The following is a 19,603-nucleotide window of genomic DNA, read 5'->3' on the forward strand; positions in this document are numbered from 1 at the left end:
CCCATTTAATTATAAATTTGATACTGGAGGTCAGAAATGAGCCAATGATTACACAGATGATTTTAAAGTGATGAAGTTCTACCTACTTTTGTTTTCATCAGAAGATTTTGTAGATTTTAACATATTGATAAACATGGCTGCCTTCCTTTTCCTCTCAGCCTGGATCTGTTTTTCTCGACTAGCTTTAGATAACTTTTCTCTAGCAGCCATTGCTAATTTATCTTTCAATTTTTCATGAGCTGCAACAAATTTGAGTAATTTATAAATCAATTAATATACTAATTCAATTAGTGCAATCCGTTTAGCTTTTTAAAAGTCTGTTATAAATTGAAAGTCTATAAATAACAGAACTTAAAAAGCAGAAAAAAATTGAAAGGTTTAAAATCAACACCTTTTTTCTTTCAAAAAAACTATGAAAAAATAATAAGAATTTTATAAAATTTTCAAAAATGGCTTTTTAAACTATACAGTTTAAACTGTATGTAATAAAATTATGAAAAGAAAAGTAGGGGTTAGCGGGCAAAATTTTTATTTGCACTACATGGATAAACCAGAGGATTCCGAATATCTAACAAAAGTCAAAAACAAGAGTAGCAAACATCCTTAATATGCATTGCATGTTGCATCAGACTGGATTAGAATAAAATGCTACACTGGGGCGCAGCTTGATACGACCGCAGAGGTCGAACCCTGAACAGTTGGGGCAAGTATGGACACAACATTCAAGCTTGATTCAGCACTGAATTTGGATTGTAATTAAAAATTTGACACAGCATAGGTTTCTGACACACAATGAATGTGGTCTAAGAACTTAAAAATCTTTAATTTACCTATTCAAACCATATCATTATTATTTGCTTTTATATATAAATCAGAAATAACCAATTTAGAATGGAAAATTTAAAGGAAAAAAAAGGAAAAAAATAATCCCCCCCCCCCCCAAATTTTTTGAACCCCCTTAAGATTCATCACCCCCAAACTCAATCCCAGCCTTCCCTTTGTGGTATGGTACCTTGCAGTACAATTTCAGAGAGATCCATACACTTGAACACAAGTTATTGTCTGGAAACTAGAAAAATGCTTGTTTTTTGGCCCCTTTATGGCCCCAAATTCCTAAACGTTTAGGGCAATTACCCCCAAACTCAAACCCAGCTTTCCCTTTGTGATATGGAACCTTGTAGTACAATTTCATAAAGATCAATACACTTACACACAAGTTATTGTACTGAAACTAGAAAAATGCTTGTTTTTTTTGCCCCTTTATGGCCCCTAATTCCTAAAATTTTGAGGCAATTACCCCCAAAATCAATCCCAGCCTTCCCTTTGTGGTATGGTACCTTGCAGTACAATTTCAGAGAGATCCATACACTTGAACACAAGTAATTGTCTGGAAACTAGAAAAATGCTTATTTTTGGCCCCTTTTTGGCCCCTTATTCCTAAATGTTTTGGGCAATTACCCCCAAACTCAATTCCAGCTTTCCCTTTGTGATATGGAACCTTGTAGTACAATTTCATAAAGATCCATACACTTACACACAAATTATTCTCATGAAGCTAGAAAAATGCTTGTTTTTTGCCATTTTTTGGCCCCTAATTCCTAAAATTTTGAGGCAATTACCCCCAAAATCAATCCCAGCATTCCCTTTGTGATATGGAACCTTGTGGTACAATGTCAGAGAGATCCATACACTAACACACAAGTTATGTCTGGAAGTTACAAAAATGCTAATTTTTGGCCCCTTTTTGGCCCCTTATTCCTTAACTGTTGGTACCATAACCCCCAAAATCAATCCCCACCTTCCTTTTGTGGTATTAAATCTTATGGTAAAATTTCATAGAGATCCATTCACTTAAACTAAAGTTAGAGTGCGAAAACCAATGTGTCTTCGGATGACGACGACGCCAATGTCACACCAATATACGGCCGCAAAATTTTTTTGCGGTCGTATAAAAATTGCATAAAAATATACTTGGAATCTGGAAATCAACTTGAATTTAGCATTATTGGTGGGTGTGAAATATTTCAGTATGTTGCACATATTAAAATGTATACAGGCCTTCAGAATTGCTTCTAAGGATGGTAACTATTTTCAAAGCACCTTCCCTGAAGCCATGTGGGTTTAAATCAAAGTCCTTAAAAAAAAATTAATAAGAAAAGAACAGAGTTCCAATGTCCCCCGCGTTGCACATATTTTATCTATCCAAGGTACAAGGGCAATAACTAAATAAAACACTTTTTTTTTTATAGCGCTTACAAGCTTAAGGCCATTTTCCATAAATTAAAAATTTCCAAGGGGCATAAATCTTTTAAAAAAAAGTCGATCGACAACCATTTTTAAAACTTGTCCGAGATATTGCTGATATTAACCTAAAGTATAAGTTTTATAAAAATCTTGCAAGAATTGTACCCGTGAGAGTGCTAACGAGGCCATTTTCCATAATTCTAATATTTCCAAGGGGCATAACTCTTTTAAACAAGAATGTGTCCATAGTACACTGATGCCCCATGCACACTATCATTTTTCTATGTTCAGTGGACTGTGAAATTGGGGTCAAAACTCTAATTTGGCATTAAAATTATAAAGATCATATCAAAAGGAACAAGTGTACTAAGTTTCAAGTTGATTGCACTTCAACTTCATCAAAAATGCGGCTATTTTAGAAAAAGAAGCGAGAAAGGATGGGGACAATTTGTACTTCAGATTCTATTATGACATTCTTCTTTTGCTTTGGAAACAAAGCCATGTTTTAATTCCAATAAAACATGGGCTGCACGTGATTGACGTCACAATTGAAACTGCAACATCAGTTGAATTTTGAACAACGCCGGAGATCAAAATGGACATTTGTGTTGGTGTTGCTTGCTAGGAAATTAAATAAAATCATTCTAAAAGTAAGTTTAAATGTATCTGTTAATTTTTATCAATAAACTGTGGATTTTCTATGTTTTTGGTTCATCAAATCAAAATGGCTGCCTTTTGAACGTGTATTATAGGTCCGCTTCGAAGTACAAAAGTTCAAAATATTCCTACAAGAATCTAAATAATTCTATCATGCCATGCTCTATGCTCATTTTAACATGGGTAGGCATTATATTTGTCAACATTTTACACCTTGCTACAGCTCGGTATAAAGATATTGACAAATATAATGCCTACCCATGTTAAAATGAGCATAGAGCATGGCATGAAAGAACTATTTCTTAAACAATGTATTGAAGGGAGGATGTTAGAATACATTTTTCTGTCCTCTTCAATTTAAATGTGTGGTTAGGTAACTTTCAACCCTAAAACAATTGCTTTTCATGGAGATTTTCAACAGTGCATTTTAATTGAAAAATTTGTCACAATGTTTTATCTTTAGTACCATACTGTTCTTGATTTATTGGGACATCTAAAAAAAAGATGGTCTTCTAAGCCCTTTGTTTGTGGTGTCTCTTGTAATAATCTACTGAGTTTTCTAAAAACCTGTGTGGTGACATCTCATCGGAATCAGATTTACCCTTAATTAACAAGTTCATGAAGTAACATCTCAGATTGGCTTTACTCTCAATTATATACCTCAGATTGATCTTACCTAGTTTTTTCTCTGACCTCTCTGATTGCCTCTCGTCTGATGATATTCTACTTGACTCTCCATCCACAGGTGTTGATGTTCCTGACATATCAGATCTAATACTTCTATCTCGTGCACTTTCGGAATCTAAAATTAGAAAAATAAATGTAAGCTCAATTTAAGCAACCTTTTTAATATTTAGTAAGATAGTAGCAGGTTATAAATAGCAGGTATAATCAAGAGTTCTCAGAAATAATAACTCACCTTATGCTGGAAACGAACTCTTTCATCATTTATCACAAAGATGAAGTCTACTGTCACACCAAAACATGAAGATGATTATCAAGTTTTCATCATATGCATTGTGACCAATTGTATCTTTACTTTTATTTGTAGTATATCAAAAGAATCAGTTTGTAAATGATGTTTAGAATAAATATTTCAAATAAAGATACGGTGGAATCATATCACAATGACAGTGTCTTCCCTAGAAAATTTTTCATGCATGGTGGGTCCATGGTGAATTTGCAACGCGGCACGCGACGCTTCTTTTTCAGAATTAGTTACACTACATAATATTTATGTTTAAAGCCATATACCAATCTAATTGTTTTAATATAGGTACAGCAATTCATACAATTCATGGAACTTTAAAGTATTTATCACAGGTGAGAGTAATTAACTAAAGACCTTATAAGCAATAATAAAAAAAATCCAGTCTGCAATAGTAATTTACAAATTAATGCCATGTACACATTATTTTGTTGATATCTTCCTCTGTTTCAACTTTCCAAAGGTCACCACACATTTTTCAAAATTAAAATCTTCCTTCTTTGGTCCTTCAATTGATACATGTTGTATATGCATTAAGCAATTCAGCACTTTTTGACATAGTCTGTTTCTCAACTTCAGGGCTTTGCTCATGGTGATGATTTTTATCTGTCTGACAACAATTTGATGAAGGAGTAGACTTTTCTGATTCTTCTCTAACCAACTTGCCAAAAAAGTTGGGCCAGTAAGGCAACCTTTCTTTGATGGTTGCTTGGACATGGTTGTTTAAACGATTGATGATTGTTCTTCGAATTTTGCTGATAGAATGATTTCAGCATCAACAGCAACTTGTTAAATAAAACTTTATATGTCATCATTGCTTCACAGAGATTTTACAGGAAACAATATTATAAAAAAAAAATATTTGCGTTAATTACAGAAGTCGTCAATGAAGAAGATCTGACCTACGTACATACAGATGACATATTTGGCAATAACCTGTTTGGAAGGTAAGCTTACATTTTATTTCATGACAATTAACTATTTTTTTACATACATCCCTGTCCGATTTATTTATAATGCTTCATAATTGTAAAAATCCAATCTTGCCGAAGTGAAAGAAATTAAGCCCCACTTGTGTAAAAAACCGCAAATGAATCCGCTACACTTAAGCTTGTGACCCATTGAAATACAAATAGAACAACACAAGTTTATTAAAAACAATATTTCCGTAACTAACTACGTTTTTTTTTTAAAGTTTTTCTATGAAATCTTTTAAATATTTCATAAGAGACGTCTTTTTCTTGGCCCGGTGGCGGTGATGTGTATTCTTTGATATAATCAATCAACCACGAGTAATCTAAAAATAACTGATTGTTGTGACCAATCAAAAAATAATTCATCGATGTAAATATAGCCGATGAAATAACTGCGAAACTTCATTAAAAAAAATGTTTTGTTCATTCTCTGTGAAATTACGTTGGTTTTATTTTATGATACCAGAGACTATACCAAATTTTAAATTTATACTTTTTAAAGGTAAACAGTAAAATAACGGTGTCAAACACCCGTTTTAAAGGTGAAATTTATACTGGAAAAGGTTAAACTTTTATTTAGCACAGAAAGATGTGCATTGGAGATTAATCTGACTATTTATTTATCAGCTAACTGGCCACTTCTATTATGTAACCGAAGTCTCGATGTATAACCAACTAATCAAGAAGGTTGTAAAATCCTGGCACGCGTGAAGTGATGCATCCAATTATCAGTCGGATGAGTTTAAAACACCTGTGGAGTGTTGTCACTTGTCACTTCACTTTCAAAATATTGATAATAAATATTTTACACAGTTATAATTTTCACACATAGCGGGATGCATTGCGGCAATGATAAAAGCATGGCGGTCGAAATTTATGCGTAGCAGTACCGCAATGCTTGAATAGCCTAGGGAAATCACTGAATGATTATGATAAACAGCAAATAATGAATTTTCACAAGAAATTTATTTACATGTTTTTAAAAAACTTGACAAAAACTGTGAAAATAAAGTGCTAAAAAGTAAGCCAAGAAGGGTTCAACACGGAAAAAGTAAGCACAAATATAATTTGTTTTATCACTGGTATCTTACCTTCATCTCCATTGCTATCATGGTCAAATACTTTCTTCTCTGATGATACTACGTCACTACTAATTTCTTACCTTCGTCTCCACTGCTATCATGGTCAAACACTTTCTTCTCTGATGAGACAACACCATCTTGATCTTTGGATTTGTTCTTTATAGAGAAACTAAGTTTGGCTGGTTTCTCTTTCTCAAGTTTTTCTCGTTCCTTCAATACTTCCTGGAAATATATGAAAGAAAAAAATTCAAAACAAATTCACATAATTTCATATTCTTTAAGTGTGGTTAAACTTTAAACTAAATGTCGAGGTTTAACTTTTAGTAAATTATAGTTTGTATGGTGAACCAAATTAGTTAGCCTGTTATCTAGGTGTTGGATATCTTAGGTAAGCGACGAAAAATATTGTTTTTATAAAAATACGATTAACCCTTTAAGCTTGTAACGATTGAATTCTGCTTATTTCATACCTGGATTTATATTTATATATGTAAAATCAGTTTTGATAAAACTAGAATACTGTGGTTCATTTATTTTTCGTGAGTACTAATTTTTGTGGATTTCCAGAAAAATTGGTATCCCACAATTAATAATAAATCCATATTTGATATTTTTGATATTTTTCATTCCTTACTTTTAATCAGGGTTTCAGCTAGGATTTTGAGGGCTTTAGTCACTTTTGCACGAGAAAAAAATCAACCTTTTTTGGGGTAAAAGCAATGGACCAAAGATATGTATTACTAGCTATACATCTTTGAAGGACTTAGGCATGCTCAGGCAGTTATCGCATAATTTTATAGATGTGGTGCTTAAGTATGAAGATTATAATAAGATCTAATAAGGATCCAGATTTCTAGTTTACAATTTCAGTTCAGTTATTTTCAGGGGACATTCCTGATCAACAAAAGTTGGGTTCCTTTTTTTTAAATCAAGAATCACAGCATAAATGAACCTGTAAAGACTATTTCACTGCATAATCATTATCCTTGTAAAAACGGTTAAATCGATATTTGGAATTCATTTCTATAAACTTGGAACCAAGGATTTGTACAAACGATTCTAATGACTGTATATTGTAAATTAATCAAGAATAGATCACGTTTACTTTCGATTTTTAAATGAAATGAAAACGGGAATTGACAGAATAATAAATTCAGAATGAAAATCATATCAAAAACTGTCTATAGTTGAGTATAATACATACCACACCCTTTCTACCAACTACTTTTTGGGGGTAAAAAAATGTGTACTATACACACCTAAAGACGGTAAGTGATCTTGTGGTAGTACGCTCATCTCTAGTGTTGAAGGTTTTTGTGTTTTTGTTTTCAACTCCTGCCTAGTCGATCAATACATTTAAATATGTTTTTGTTGTACATGCTTAATTTCACTTGTCAACAAATGTTGAAGTGGGCTTATTCATGTGCAAAACAATGGTTACATTACCTACCTCAATAAATATTTTCTTTTTAGAGTTGTAATATCTGAAGTATGAATGCCATGGTTGTAGAAATTCAAAGCGTGGATCATTTTTACTTCTGACTACAATCTCAAATTCCACACCATTCTTGGCAACATACATGGCCATACGATCAATGATTGGCTGGATGTCAGGTGGTGGCGGTATAACCTTTGGCTCTAATGATGGACCCATCATCACTGGGGCATGCTGAACACTAGAAAACAGATTCAAAAATACTGTTATGTTCAAAATAAACTCATCATAGATACCAGGATTCAAATTTTGTTTGCAAGACACACGTTTCGTTAACAAAAGACTCAACAGTGACATTCATACTTTTTTAAAAGTTATAAAGGCCCAAAAAAGTATGAAGTTGAAAAGTATTGAGGACATAAAATTCCAAAATGTTTTGCCAAATACAGCTTAGGTAAATACAGATTTTTGAATATTCTTGATAAATTTCACCGCAAAAAATGTGAATCAAATCTAACAAATACTTTAAAATTTTACTACGATTTATTGATCCTAAATTAGCATTTTTTTTTAACATGACATATTATTACACCAATAGAGTACATGAAATACTGTAGATTTCCTATATTTTCGTGAATACCAACTTTAAATGTCAATTCACCTAAACTCATATAATCAAACGAAAATAAGAACCCTATGAAAAATGAATCCACAGTAATTAAGTAACAACATTTACAATGTGTTTAAAAATAACACTAAAGGTTTACTAAGTCATTACAGATCAGCAAGCATGGTAGTACTTTAAGCTGAAAGCTTGTACAAGTTTTGATTGTCTGTAATTGATTTCATAATTGGAGTGTTGTTTGGTTGCAGTCTTTATTAAGTCAAAATTACTTTTATAACCAGCAGCTAAGATCTTTAATATAATAATGACCTTTAAATGGTTGTTTAACTAGTATATGATTGAACTGTTTCCTCAGACAAACCTTGGTGGCTTTTCCTCTTCTGGTTCCTCCTCCATAACTTGTTGTTGTAGATGTGGTGGGATCAATGGTCCCTCTAACTCTGTACCTGGGGGTGGAGGCTGGTTAGATGATGGTAAGGTGACAGGTTCCAGTCCTGGGGGTGGGGGAACACCAGGGTGCATGTGATGATAGTCTGTTGTCTGATGTATAAACGTATTACTTGACTCCGGGGGAGGAGTGCTGCTCGTAGGCTGGGGAGAGTAACTTTTTCCTGAGTATGGGTCCTGATTAGGTGTTGGTGAATTACTGAAATGAAAATACATATCAATTAATTTTAATTTATCTTAAACATATTTTGTGTGATAATTTAATGCATTAAAATATATCAATTTATATTTTAAAGGTATATTATCATACAGTAACAGAACTTACAGACTTTGTCCACCATCTACATAAACAAACATGAAAGTTTCAATAATATCAATACATTATCATTAACAACTTTGGTGTGATTGAAACAGGTAAACACTTTTTTCACTATAAGATAGATTAAACTGGAGGCTGTCACAAAAGGGGTATGACACCAGTTAATCGTGTTAATGTTTTCTGCAATGTCAACAAAATCGTTCATGTTGCTCTTCTAAGACAAATTCCGTCAATACCATTCAACTCTACAAAAACTTTGTTAAAAGAAGAGTTAGCTACAAACAATGCTTCGACAGACTTTACAGACCCTATTGTCAAAGGATCTGCTGAAAAAATTGCTGAGTCAGGACTTATGACTTCCCCTTTTTCAAACCACAGACATTTGTTTTGAGTAATCTAATACTCACCTGTTTCTATCGGAGTCAGGAGTAGATTTTTTCAGATGTTTGAGCAATTTACCATACGGTGTATCATGTATAGATATAGCTGGCATCTTGACAGCAGGTGCTAAGTTAGGCTTGGTAGTGTGTGTCTGCACTAAACTTGGATGTAAATATCCATGCTGACTATGGGGAGCATCATCATCTGAAAAAAGAGTTTTATCATTTTACATTTATATTCAGAACATTCAAAGTCAATTAAAAATCTCTCAATTATTCACACTAAATACTGTTTTTTTTGGGTAAATTCAAGCTGCAATTTATCTCTGTATATTTTATAGACTGACACGCTGTACTGTACTTTTAATGTGCTAGTTCACAAGGTAACAGTCTGCAGGAAGACGTGTCACCATATGCAGACACATTATTTTGACTCCCAACAGTGGAGACAAGGTAAAAGTCTGCAGAAAGACGTGTCACCATATGCAGACACATTATTTTGACTCCAAACAGTGGAGACAAGGTAACAGTCTGCAGGAAGACATGTCACCATATGCAGACACATTATTTTGACTCCAAACAGTGGACACAAGGTAACAGTCTGCAGGAAGACGTGTCACCATATGCAGACACATTATTTTGACTCCAAACAGTGGAGACAAGGTAACAGTCTGCAGGAAGACGTGTCACCATATGCAGACACATTATTTTGACTCCAAACAGTGGAGACAAGGTAACAGTCTGCAGGAAGATGTGTCACCATATGCAGACACATTATTTTGAATGTGAACAGTGGAGACAAGGTAACAGTTTGCAGGAAGACGTGTCCCCATATGCAGACACATTATTTTGACTGTAAACAGTGGACACAAGGTAACAGTCTTCAGGAAGTTGTGTCACCATATGCAGACACATTATTTTGACTCCAAACAGTGGAGAAGCAGCAAATACCAATTTTCAAGTCTTTGATTTGACCCGTCCTGGATTCTAACCCATATTGTTAGTCAAACTGTGAAGAAATTACTAAGATTTGGTAAATCTTTTTCTATTTATAGGAGTAGAGATATTTAAGTTGACACAATAGAATAAACATGCAACATTGCTATAACAGAATATACTAACCTTTGCTATCGTCATCTTCCTCTTTAATTTGTTTTGGTTTATATTTGCCAGATTTAATCATATTGACCATATGTTTGTAGTACTAACCTTTGTTATCGTCATCCTCCTCTTTAATTTGTTTTGGTTTATATTTGCCAGATTTAATCATATTGACCATATGTTTGTAGTACTAACCTTTGTTATCGTCATCTTCCTCTTTAATTTGTTTTGGTTTATATTTGCCACATTTAATCATATTGACCATATGTTTGTAATACTAACCTTTGCTATCGTCATCTTCCTCTTTAATTTGTTTTGGTTTATATTTGCCAGATTTAATCATATTGACCATATGTTTGTAATACTAACCTTTGCTATCGTCATCTTCCTCTTTAATTTGTTTTGGTTTATATTTGCCAGATTTAATCATATTGACCATATGTTTGTAATACTAACCTTTGCTATCGTCATCTTCCTCTTTAATTTGTTTTGGTTTATATTTGCCAGATTTAATCATATTGACCATATGTTTGTAGTACTAACCTTTGCTATCGTCATCTTCCTCTTTAATTTGTTTTGGTTTATATTTGCCAGATTTAATCATATTGACCATATGTTTGTAATACTAACCTTTGCTATCATCATCTTCCTCTTTAATTTGTTTTGGTTTATATTTGCCAGATTTAATCATATTGACCATATGTTTGTAATACTAACCTTTGCTATCGTCATCTTCCTCTTTAATTTGTTTTGGTTTATATTTGCCAGATTTAATCATATTGACCATATGTTTGTAGTACTAACCTTTGCTATCGTCATCTTCCTCTTTAATTTGTTTTGGTTTATATTTGCCAGATTTAATCATATTGACCATATGTTTGTAGTACTAACCTTTGTTATCGTCATCCTCCTCTTTAATTTGTTTTGGTTTATATTTGCCAGATTTAATCATATTGACCATATGTTTGTAGTACTAACCTTTGTTATCGTCATCTTCCTCTTTAATTTGTTTTGGTTTATATTTGCCAGATTTAATCATATTGACCATATGTTTGTAGTACTAACCTTTGTTATCATCATCCTCCTCTTTAATTTGTTTTGGTTTATATTTGCCAGATTTAATCATATTGACCATATGTTTGTAATACTGACCTTTGTTATCGTCATCCTCCTCTTTAATTTGTTTTGGTTTATATTTGCCAGATTTAATCATATTGACCATATGTTTGTAATACTAACCTTTGTTATCGTCATCCTCCTCTTTAATTTGTTTTGGTTTATATTTGCCAGATTTAATCATATTGACCATATGTTTGTAATACTGACCTTTGTTATCGTCATCCTCCTCTTTAATTTGTTTTGGTTTATATTTGCCACATTTAATCATGTTGACCATATGTTTGTAGTACTAACCTTTGCTATCGTCATCTTCCTCTTTAATTTGTTTTGGTTTATATTTGCCAGATTTAATCGTATTGACCATATGTTTGTAGAACTAACCTTTGCTACCGTCATCCTCCTCTTTAATTTGTTTTGGTTTATATTTGCCAGATTTAATCATATTGACCATATGTTTGTAGTACAGTCGACTCCACTTAATTGCATACCGCTTAATAGCATAATTCGGTTAATTGCATAGTTTTCGCCTGCACAAAACCATTTCCCATTCATCTAATGTTAAATTGTCCGGTTATATGCATAGCTCTACAAGTGGCCTTTCGGTTTATTGCATAGAAAATTATCGCCATCTAGATATGCTTGGTTAAATCTGTAAAAAATTTTGACCGGAAACGGCAAGTTGGTGAGTATATTTTTCTTGAATGCATCATTATTTTCATTATTATTTCATATTTACTTTTGTGTTATTCAAATAAAGTTTTAAAACAGTTTCTTTCGTGTTTATTTGATTGAATTTGATTAAAAATAAACCTCGATATCTACACAGGTAAAGTTTCCCATGTTCTATTTTAAGCCTCGAGGTCATAAAAATGTCATACAGGTAATTGTTGTAAAAACACTGACCATTCTATCTTAAAAGGTGTAAATAATTGATTGGATTTCAAACATTGTCCATAGATTACATTTGGGGTGAAATTCAAAAACAATAACGCCTGCTAATTATCGATCATTATCCAATGTGAACTCTCTAATATTGGGCTTGGGTGATCTGCATTTATGTTAAATATTATAGGGCATTTATATATGGTTAAAGAATTTTATACATCAATCATTTAATTTTAATGTATTTTGAAAAGAGCATTTACTTCTAATTATTATATTTTCTCACTTTCAATACTCGTGTCCAGCAAATAACCCGTACAGGGCCCGATTACTGCTTTGCATATACGAAACTAACGAAGTTAAATAAACAGTGTTTCTTCACTCTGCAAGCTGTAAATATTGTATATCAAAGGCAGTTTAGTACACATCTATTGTTAAAATGATTATAAACTGTGTAGTTTTGTTAAACAGTTTATTTCAATCAAAGCGTAACAATGTACATTGTACATACGGGTCATAGAAACAAATCTATTTTTAGAACGAATTTATTTTCGTATCCCAGGTAAACTGGTAAAGGAAACGTCGGTACGCAAATAAACTAAAACAAAATGTGTTTATAATCTTTATTGAAATAATACAAAATGAAATAACATGTATGACACTAGACATATAACTTTTATTAGAATAAATCAACATTCAATATGTTGTAATTGGATTATAGACGTTCATCTTTCTTCAGGGATTTCCTTTACTGATCTGTTCTATCGATGTTATTTGACTCCGTAATTTGGCATTTCGGATATAAGCATACTCCGCTTTATTGCATAATTTTGTCTGACAAATAGGCTATGCAAATAACCGGAATGTACTGTACTAACCTTTGCTATCGTCATCTTCCTCTTTAATTTGTTTTGGTTTATATTTGCCAGATTTAATCATATTGACCATATGTTTGTAGTACTAACCTTTGCTATCGTCATCCTCCTCTTTAATTTGTTTTGGTTTATATTTGCCAGATTTAATCATGTTGACCATATGTTTGTAGTACTAACCTTTGCTATCGTCATCTTCCTCTTTAATTTGTTTTGGTTTATATTTGCCAGATTTAATCATGTTGACCATATGTTTGTAGTACTAACCTTTGTTATCATCATCCTCCTCTTTAATTTGTTTTGGTTTATATTTGCCAGATTTAATCATATTGACCATATGTTTGTAATACTGACCTTTGTTATCGTCATCCTCCTCTTTAATTTGTTTTGGTTTATATTTGCCAGATTTAATCATATTAACCATATGTTTGTAGTACTAACCTTTGCTATCGTCATCTTCCTCTTTAATTTGTTTTGGTTTATATTTGCCAGATTTAATCATATTGACCATATGTTTGTAGTACTAACCTTTGCTATCGTCATCTTCCTCTTTAATTTGTTTTGGTTTATATTTGCCAGATTTAATCATATTGACCATATGTTTGTAGTACTAACCTTTGTTATCATCATCCTCCTCTTTAATTTGTTTTGGTTTATATTTGCCAGATTTAATCATATTGACCATATGTTTGTAATACTGACCTTTGTTATCGTCATCCTCCTCTTTAATTTGTTTTGGTTTATATTTGCCAGATTTAATCATATTGACCATATGTTTGTAATACTGACCTTTGTTATCGTCATCCTCCTCTTTAATTTGTTTTGGTTTATATTTGCCAGATTTAATCATATTGACCATATGTTTGTAATACTGACCTTTGTTATCGTCATCCTCCTCTTTAATTTGTTTTGGTTTATATTTGCCAGATTTAATCATATTGACCATATGTTTGTAATACTAACCTTTGTTATCGTCATCTTCCTCTTTAATTTGTTTTGGTTTATATTTGCCAGATTTAATCATATTGACCATATGTTTGTAGTACTAACCTTTGCTACCGTCATCTTCCTCTTTAATTTGTTTTGGTTTATATTTGCCAGATTTAATCATATTGACCATATGTTTGTAATGCTGACCTTTGTTATCATCATCCTCCTCTTTAATTTGTTTTGGTTTATATTTGCCAGATTTAATCATATTGACCTAATGTTTGTAATACTAACCTTTGCTATCGTCATCTTCCTCTTTAATTTGTTTTGGTTTATATTTGCCAGATTTAATCATATTGACCATATGTTTGTAATACTGATTTAACGGATCCTCAAAATGAAGAAAATCAAACTGAGAATTCTTGGCTTGTTTGGTCTTAATTATAATTTCCATCTGCATTCCATGACCAGCAATAAACTTGGCTGTCTTCTCTATAAATGCATGTTGTTTTTCTGTATCAGGCTGAAATTAGAAGTTATATCTAATCATGAAGACATTAACAAGATCTTGTTTTATTACATTGTAGACCTTACTACAAGTTATTCAGACTTTTCAAGAGAATAAATAGAAACTGAGCTACCCTCAGTCACCTAACCTATTCATCATTTAAATTTTTCAAAATTTTCTTTTAACCTAAAATCTTACATAAATGCTATTCCTTTTGGTTTCATGATCTTTTATTGGTCTTTAGTTTAATAAAAAATAGGAATAAAAAGAGATGTGGTGTATACGTCAATGAGACAGCAATCCAGAGAAAAAAACAATAGATATCAAGAAATCAACACACCGAGTCTTTAACAATAGGTGCTTATTCAGTATATCTAGGTCTAAAACTTCCAAAGTCTGAAATGTTGTGAATTTATAGATTATCAATGGTTTTTCATACAAGAGGGTGTAATCTCATCGAAGAGTTATAACCCTGAGATGAGACGTAGCTGAGAAACATCATCAAGTGTGAGAGATCATTGATATTCTGTTTATCGCTGTTTTCCAAGGCAACATCAATAACATAGGCTTATAACTATAACGTCGTCATTTTCTCTCTCTACTTGACAGAGAAAACCATTCTAAGCTGAGTAATATGATATGAAAATTATCACAAAAAGAAAGCAAAGCAAAATGAGAAAATAGAGATAATAAAATGCTCCGCTGGGGCGCAGCTTGATACGACCGCAGAGGTCGAACCCTGAACAGTTGGGGCAAGTATGGACACAACATTCAAGCTTGATACAGCACTGAATTTGGATTGTAATTAAATATTTGACACAGCATAGGTTTCTGACACAGAATGAATGTGGTCTAAGAACTTACAAATTTTTAATTTACCTATTCAAACCATATCATTATTATTTGCTTTTATATATAAATCAGAAATAACCAATTTAAAATGGAAAATTTTAAAGAAAAAAAAGGAAAAAAAAATCCCCCCCAAATTTTTTGAACCCCCTTATGATTCATCACCCCTAAACTCAATCCCAGCCTTCCCTTTGTAGTATGGTACCTTGCAGTACAATTTCAGAGAGATCCATACACTTGAACACAAGTTATTGTCTGGAAACCAGAAAAATGCTTTTTTTTTTGCCCCTTTTTTGCCCCTTATTCCTAAACGTTTTGGGCAATTACCCCCAAACTCAATTCCAGCTTTCCCTTGGTGATATGAAACCTTGTAGTACAATTTCATAAAGATCCATAAACTTACACACAAGTTATTGTCATGAAACTAGAAAAATGCTTGTTTTTTGCCCCTTGTTTGCCCCTAATTCCTAAAATTTTGAGGCAATTACCCCAAAAATCAATCCCAGCATTCCCTTTGTGATATGGAACCTTGTGGTACAATGTCAGAGAGATCCATACACTTACACACAAGTTATTGTCATGAAACAAGAAAAATGCTTGTTTTTTGCCCCTTTTTGGCCCTTAATTCCAGAAAATTGGAGGCAATTACCCCCAAAATCAATCCAAGCATTCCCTTTGTGATATGGAACCTTGTGGTACAATGTCAGAGAGATCCATACACTAACACACAAGTTATGTCTGGAAGTTACCAAAATGCTTATTTTTGGCCCCTTTTTGACCCCTTATTCCTTAACTGTTGGTACCATAACCCCCAAAATCAATCCCCACCTTCCTTTTGTGGTATTGAACCTTATGGTAAAATTTCATAGAGATCCATTCACTTAAACTAAAGTTAGAGTGCGAAAACCAATGTATCTACGGACGACGACCATGCAAACATCATACCAATATACGATCGTATAAAAATCAATATGCTGTTTCATTTTGAATAGGTTTTGTATTCAGTAAGGGCTGTTCCATTAAAATAGATGTTTGAGGGTAGGAAAGGGAACAGTATAGTTGCACATGAATTGTGGGTTACTATTTATGGTTTTATGTCACAAATATTTTATAAAAATAACACAAAGAAATATGGGGATTTTTAATGTCCTATCCTATCCTTTGACATCCATTTTAATGAAATAAACCTAAGTAACTTACTACTTCCATATCTGTAGGAACCTGTAAATCTTCTGGTACTATAAAAACTGGTTCAGGTTCTGTTGACAGAAAATAACAATAAATTACATTTATAATTAAAGAAATTCTATTCTGTCAGTTAAAGTTTCAAAACAATCATTTCTATAACTTTCTGACAGTTTTGGCACAAAGCATATCATTAAGTGTATTTATGCATGTTACTGTACTAAACATTTTAGTGTTAGACTGTCTATCATTCTCTCCTAGACCAGTTCTGCTTTTTTATCATGTTTATACACACACTTGACCAGAAGTTTGACCATTTGCATATCATCAATGGACAGAGGGACAGTGATCAATGTGTTTGTGATCATTTCTGTTGAATAGTTTAATGATATAAGTTAGAAGTTAGTGAAAACTTTTTGTAGAAATCCTCATAAAAATGTCAGGGTCTCTTAAAATCAGAGATTCGTTTAATCGGTAGAGGGAGTTGATGTTTGAGAAATAGTTTTCTTGTGTAGACTGACATTGACAACTATCTGTGTTGGGATGGAACACACAGGATTACTTTGTAGAGAGGTATTCAAAAGGAGGGAAGGAATGCCCTTTACCGTCAGGCGTCAAACGGTCATTTTCGGCTACCGTTAGCGTCAATTTTGTTAAAATTTTACCGTAATTCGTCGAAATATCCTTATCATGATTCGTACAGAGGTCTCAAATAATTATCGTTACCGTTATTTTTGGAAAAAAATTAACGTGAATCGTCAAAATCAATTGTTTTTTTTTGTCGTCTAAAAGAAAGTGTACATTTTATCGTCATGAACCAAAAATTACCGTTAACGTCATTTGGCAAGAATTTTTACCGTTATTCGTCATGAAGGTACCCCCATTTCAACCCTCCAAAAGGCCTAGAACATGAGGTGAGATTAGATCCGCCTAGTATAATCTGATCAGCAAAGTCTCATGGTCATGTGATAATCAAAGTCTCAATGTCATGTGATCATCAAAGTCTCAATGTCATGTGATCATCAAAGTCTCCATGTCATGTGATCATCAGTCTCCATGTCATGTGATAATCAAAATCTCTTTGTCATGTGATCAGCAAAGTCTCTATGTCATGTGATCAGCAAAGGCTCATGGTCATGTGATAATCAAAGTCTCCATGTCATGTGATCATCAAAGTCTCTATGTCATGTGATAATCAAATTCTCTATGTTATGTGATCATCAAAATCTCTATGTCATGTGATAATCAAAGTCTCCATGTCATGTGATAATCAAAGTCTCTATGTTATGTGATCAGCAAAGTCTCACAGTCATGTGATAATCAAAGTCTCTATGTCATGTGATCATCAAAGTCTATATGTCATGTGATCAGCAAAGTCTCACGGTCATGTGATAATCAAAGTCTCTATGTCATGTGATCATCAAAGTCTCGCTGTCATGTGAATTGAAGGAAGACTGTAGAAGATATTGTACTCACCACGTGATTTATAAAATTCTATATTCAATATGTAGGTGACTGTAACCTACCTTGTACTTGTGTCTCCATGTAGTCTTGGTGATGTTGGTGATCGTAGCTAAATCCTACAGCATTGAAACCTTCTGACAAAGACTGATAATATCTCTTCCACTCTTCCTCTGCACAAAAAAAAAAACAAAAATCTATATATATACATGATATGAAACGCACATATCAACAACATTCTACTAGAATGAAAAAATAGATTCTATAATTGCTTAAACATGTTAAATCTACATATATACATGATATAAACGCGCACATATCAACAACATTCTACTAGAATGAAAAAATAGATTCTGTAATTGCTTAAACATGTTAAATCTACATATATACATAATATAAACACGCACATATCAACAACATTCTACTAGAATGAAAAAATAGATTCTATCATTGCTTAAACATGTTAAAACTATCTTATTTTGGTTCTTTTAATATCATGCAAATCCAAATTTATGTAGATTTTAGGTTTTGCCAATAGACATTGTATAAATATATATCCATAACATTGATAATGTAAAATGTCATTTTTACCTTGGACTGTGGTTTCATTTATTTTTTTCGTGGACTGAGGAAACTAACATGGATATTTGATTTTGCCAAAATTTGCAGGCAAGCCTATTGAAAATTTGCAATTCAAAATTTCAACTCGTGCTTCACTTGAACCAAAGAAATCCACAAAAACTAATATCCTATGAATCATATGAATCAATAGTGGCCATGGTAGCTGCAAGCTTCTATTGTTGAAGCCTGATCCTAACTTCTCTGTTGAGTTTTTTCATGTGAAAAAGGACATTTGATGGTCATTTTTGGTCATTTTCCTGAGAGTACTACATTTTTGTATGTACAAACATTTAAGTTTTTCAATCAGTATAATTCTTTTTTTCTTGTTTCAATATGCAGTAAAATTTAAGAGACAATTACTTCCAATCATTCCTCCCGTGCACATTTTTAAGTATTTCTGTTGATAAATGAAAAGAGAGGAAAGATCACTGATCACTGACATCATACAAGAGAAATATATATATTTTACCCATACCAATAACAGAATACATAGATATAGGAAGATGTGGTATGAGTGCCAATGAGACAACTCTCCATCCAAGTTACAATTTATAAAAGTAAACCATTATAGGTCAAGGTACAGCCTTCAACACGGAGCCTTGGCTCACACCGAACAGCAAGCTATAAAAGACCCCAAAAAATTACTAGTGTAAAACCATTCAAACGGAAAAACCAACGGTCTAATCTATACCTTCATACATCTTTTTTTCTGCCAGGTCATTTTTCAGTTCCAAGTATCTTTCCTCGTCACATAATGCTTCGATCTGTTTATCTTCCTCTGATAACTCTCCCCGCTTTACATGAGTGGCATCATATTTTGAAAGGTCAAACAGATGACCTCGTCCATCATATCTGAAGGTACAGAATATATACATACAATTAAAATGTGACCATAAAAAGAAAACCGGTAAAGTTTAAGAATAC

At 32.7% G+C, this 19,603-nt stretch overlaps 1 protein-coding gene across 20 annotated transcripts in view; it reads right to left on the bottom strand.

The window, feature by feature from the left end:
- Positions 1-19,603, bottom strand: part of LOC127711801 (splicing factor, suppressor of white-apricot homolog) — a 36,145-nt gene that overhangs the window by 8,434 nt on the left and 8,108 nt on the right. For 4 of the 20 annotated variants that reach the window (XM_052217937.1, XM_052217938.1, XM_052217951.1 and 1 more), the window contains 14 exons: positions 19,371-19,531; positions 18,124-18,231; positions 16,613-16,671; positions 14,350-14,578; positions 13,741-13,914; positions 13,393-13,479; positions 11,492-11,578; positions 11,318-11,404; positions 9,179-9,356; positions 8,367-8,651; positions 7,396-7,621; positions 6,026-6,167; positions 3,578-3,703; positions 87-239 (listed from right to left, as the gene is read on the bottom strand). In XM_052217937.1, coding sequence (XP_052073897.1) covers positions 87-239; positions 3,578-3,703; positions 6,026-6,167; positions 7,396-7,621; positions 8,367-8,651; positions 9,179-9,356; positions 11,318-11,404; positions 11,492-11,578; positions 13,393-13,479; positions 13,741-13,914; positions 14,350-14,578; positions 16,613-16,671; positions 18,124-18,231; positions 19,371-19,531 — 2,102 coding nt within the window. Of the gene's footprint in view, positions 1-86; positions 240-3,577; positions 3,704-6,025; positions 6,168-7,395; positions 7,622-8,366; positions 8,652-9,178; positions 9,357-11,317; positions 11,405-11,491; positions 11,579-13,392; positions 13,480-13,740; positions 14,002-14,262; positions 14,330-14,349; positions 14,579-16,612; positions 16,672-18,123; positions 18,232-19,370; positions 19,532-19,603 lie in introns of all 20 variants that reach the window. The other 16 variants (XM_052217943.1, XM_052217947.1, XM_052217948.1 and 13 more) reach the window with 16 other exon arrangements.

Source organism: Mytilus californianus, unplaced genomic scaffold, assembly GCF_021869535.1.
Source record: "Mytilus californianus isolate M0D057914Y unplaced genomic scaffold, xbMytCali1.0.p SCAF_8, whole genome shotgun sequence".
Classification (NCBI taxonomy): Eukaryota; Metazoa; Mollusca; class Bivalvia; order Mytilida; family Mytilidae; genus Mytilus; species Mytilus californianus.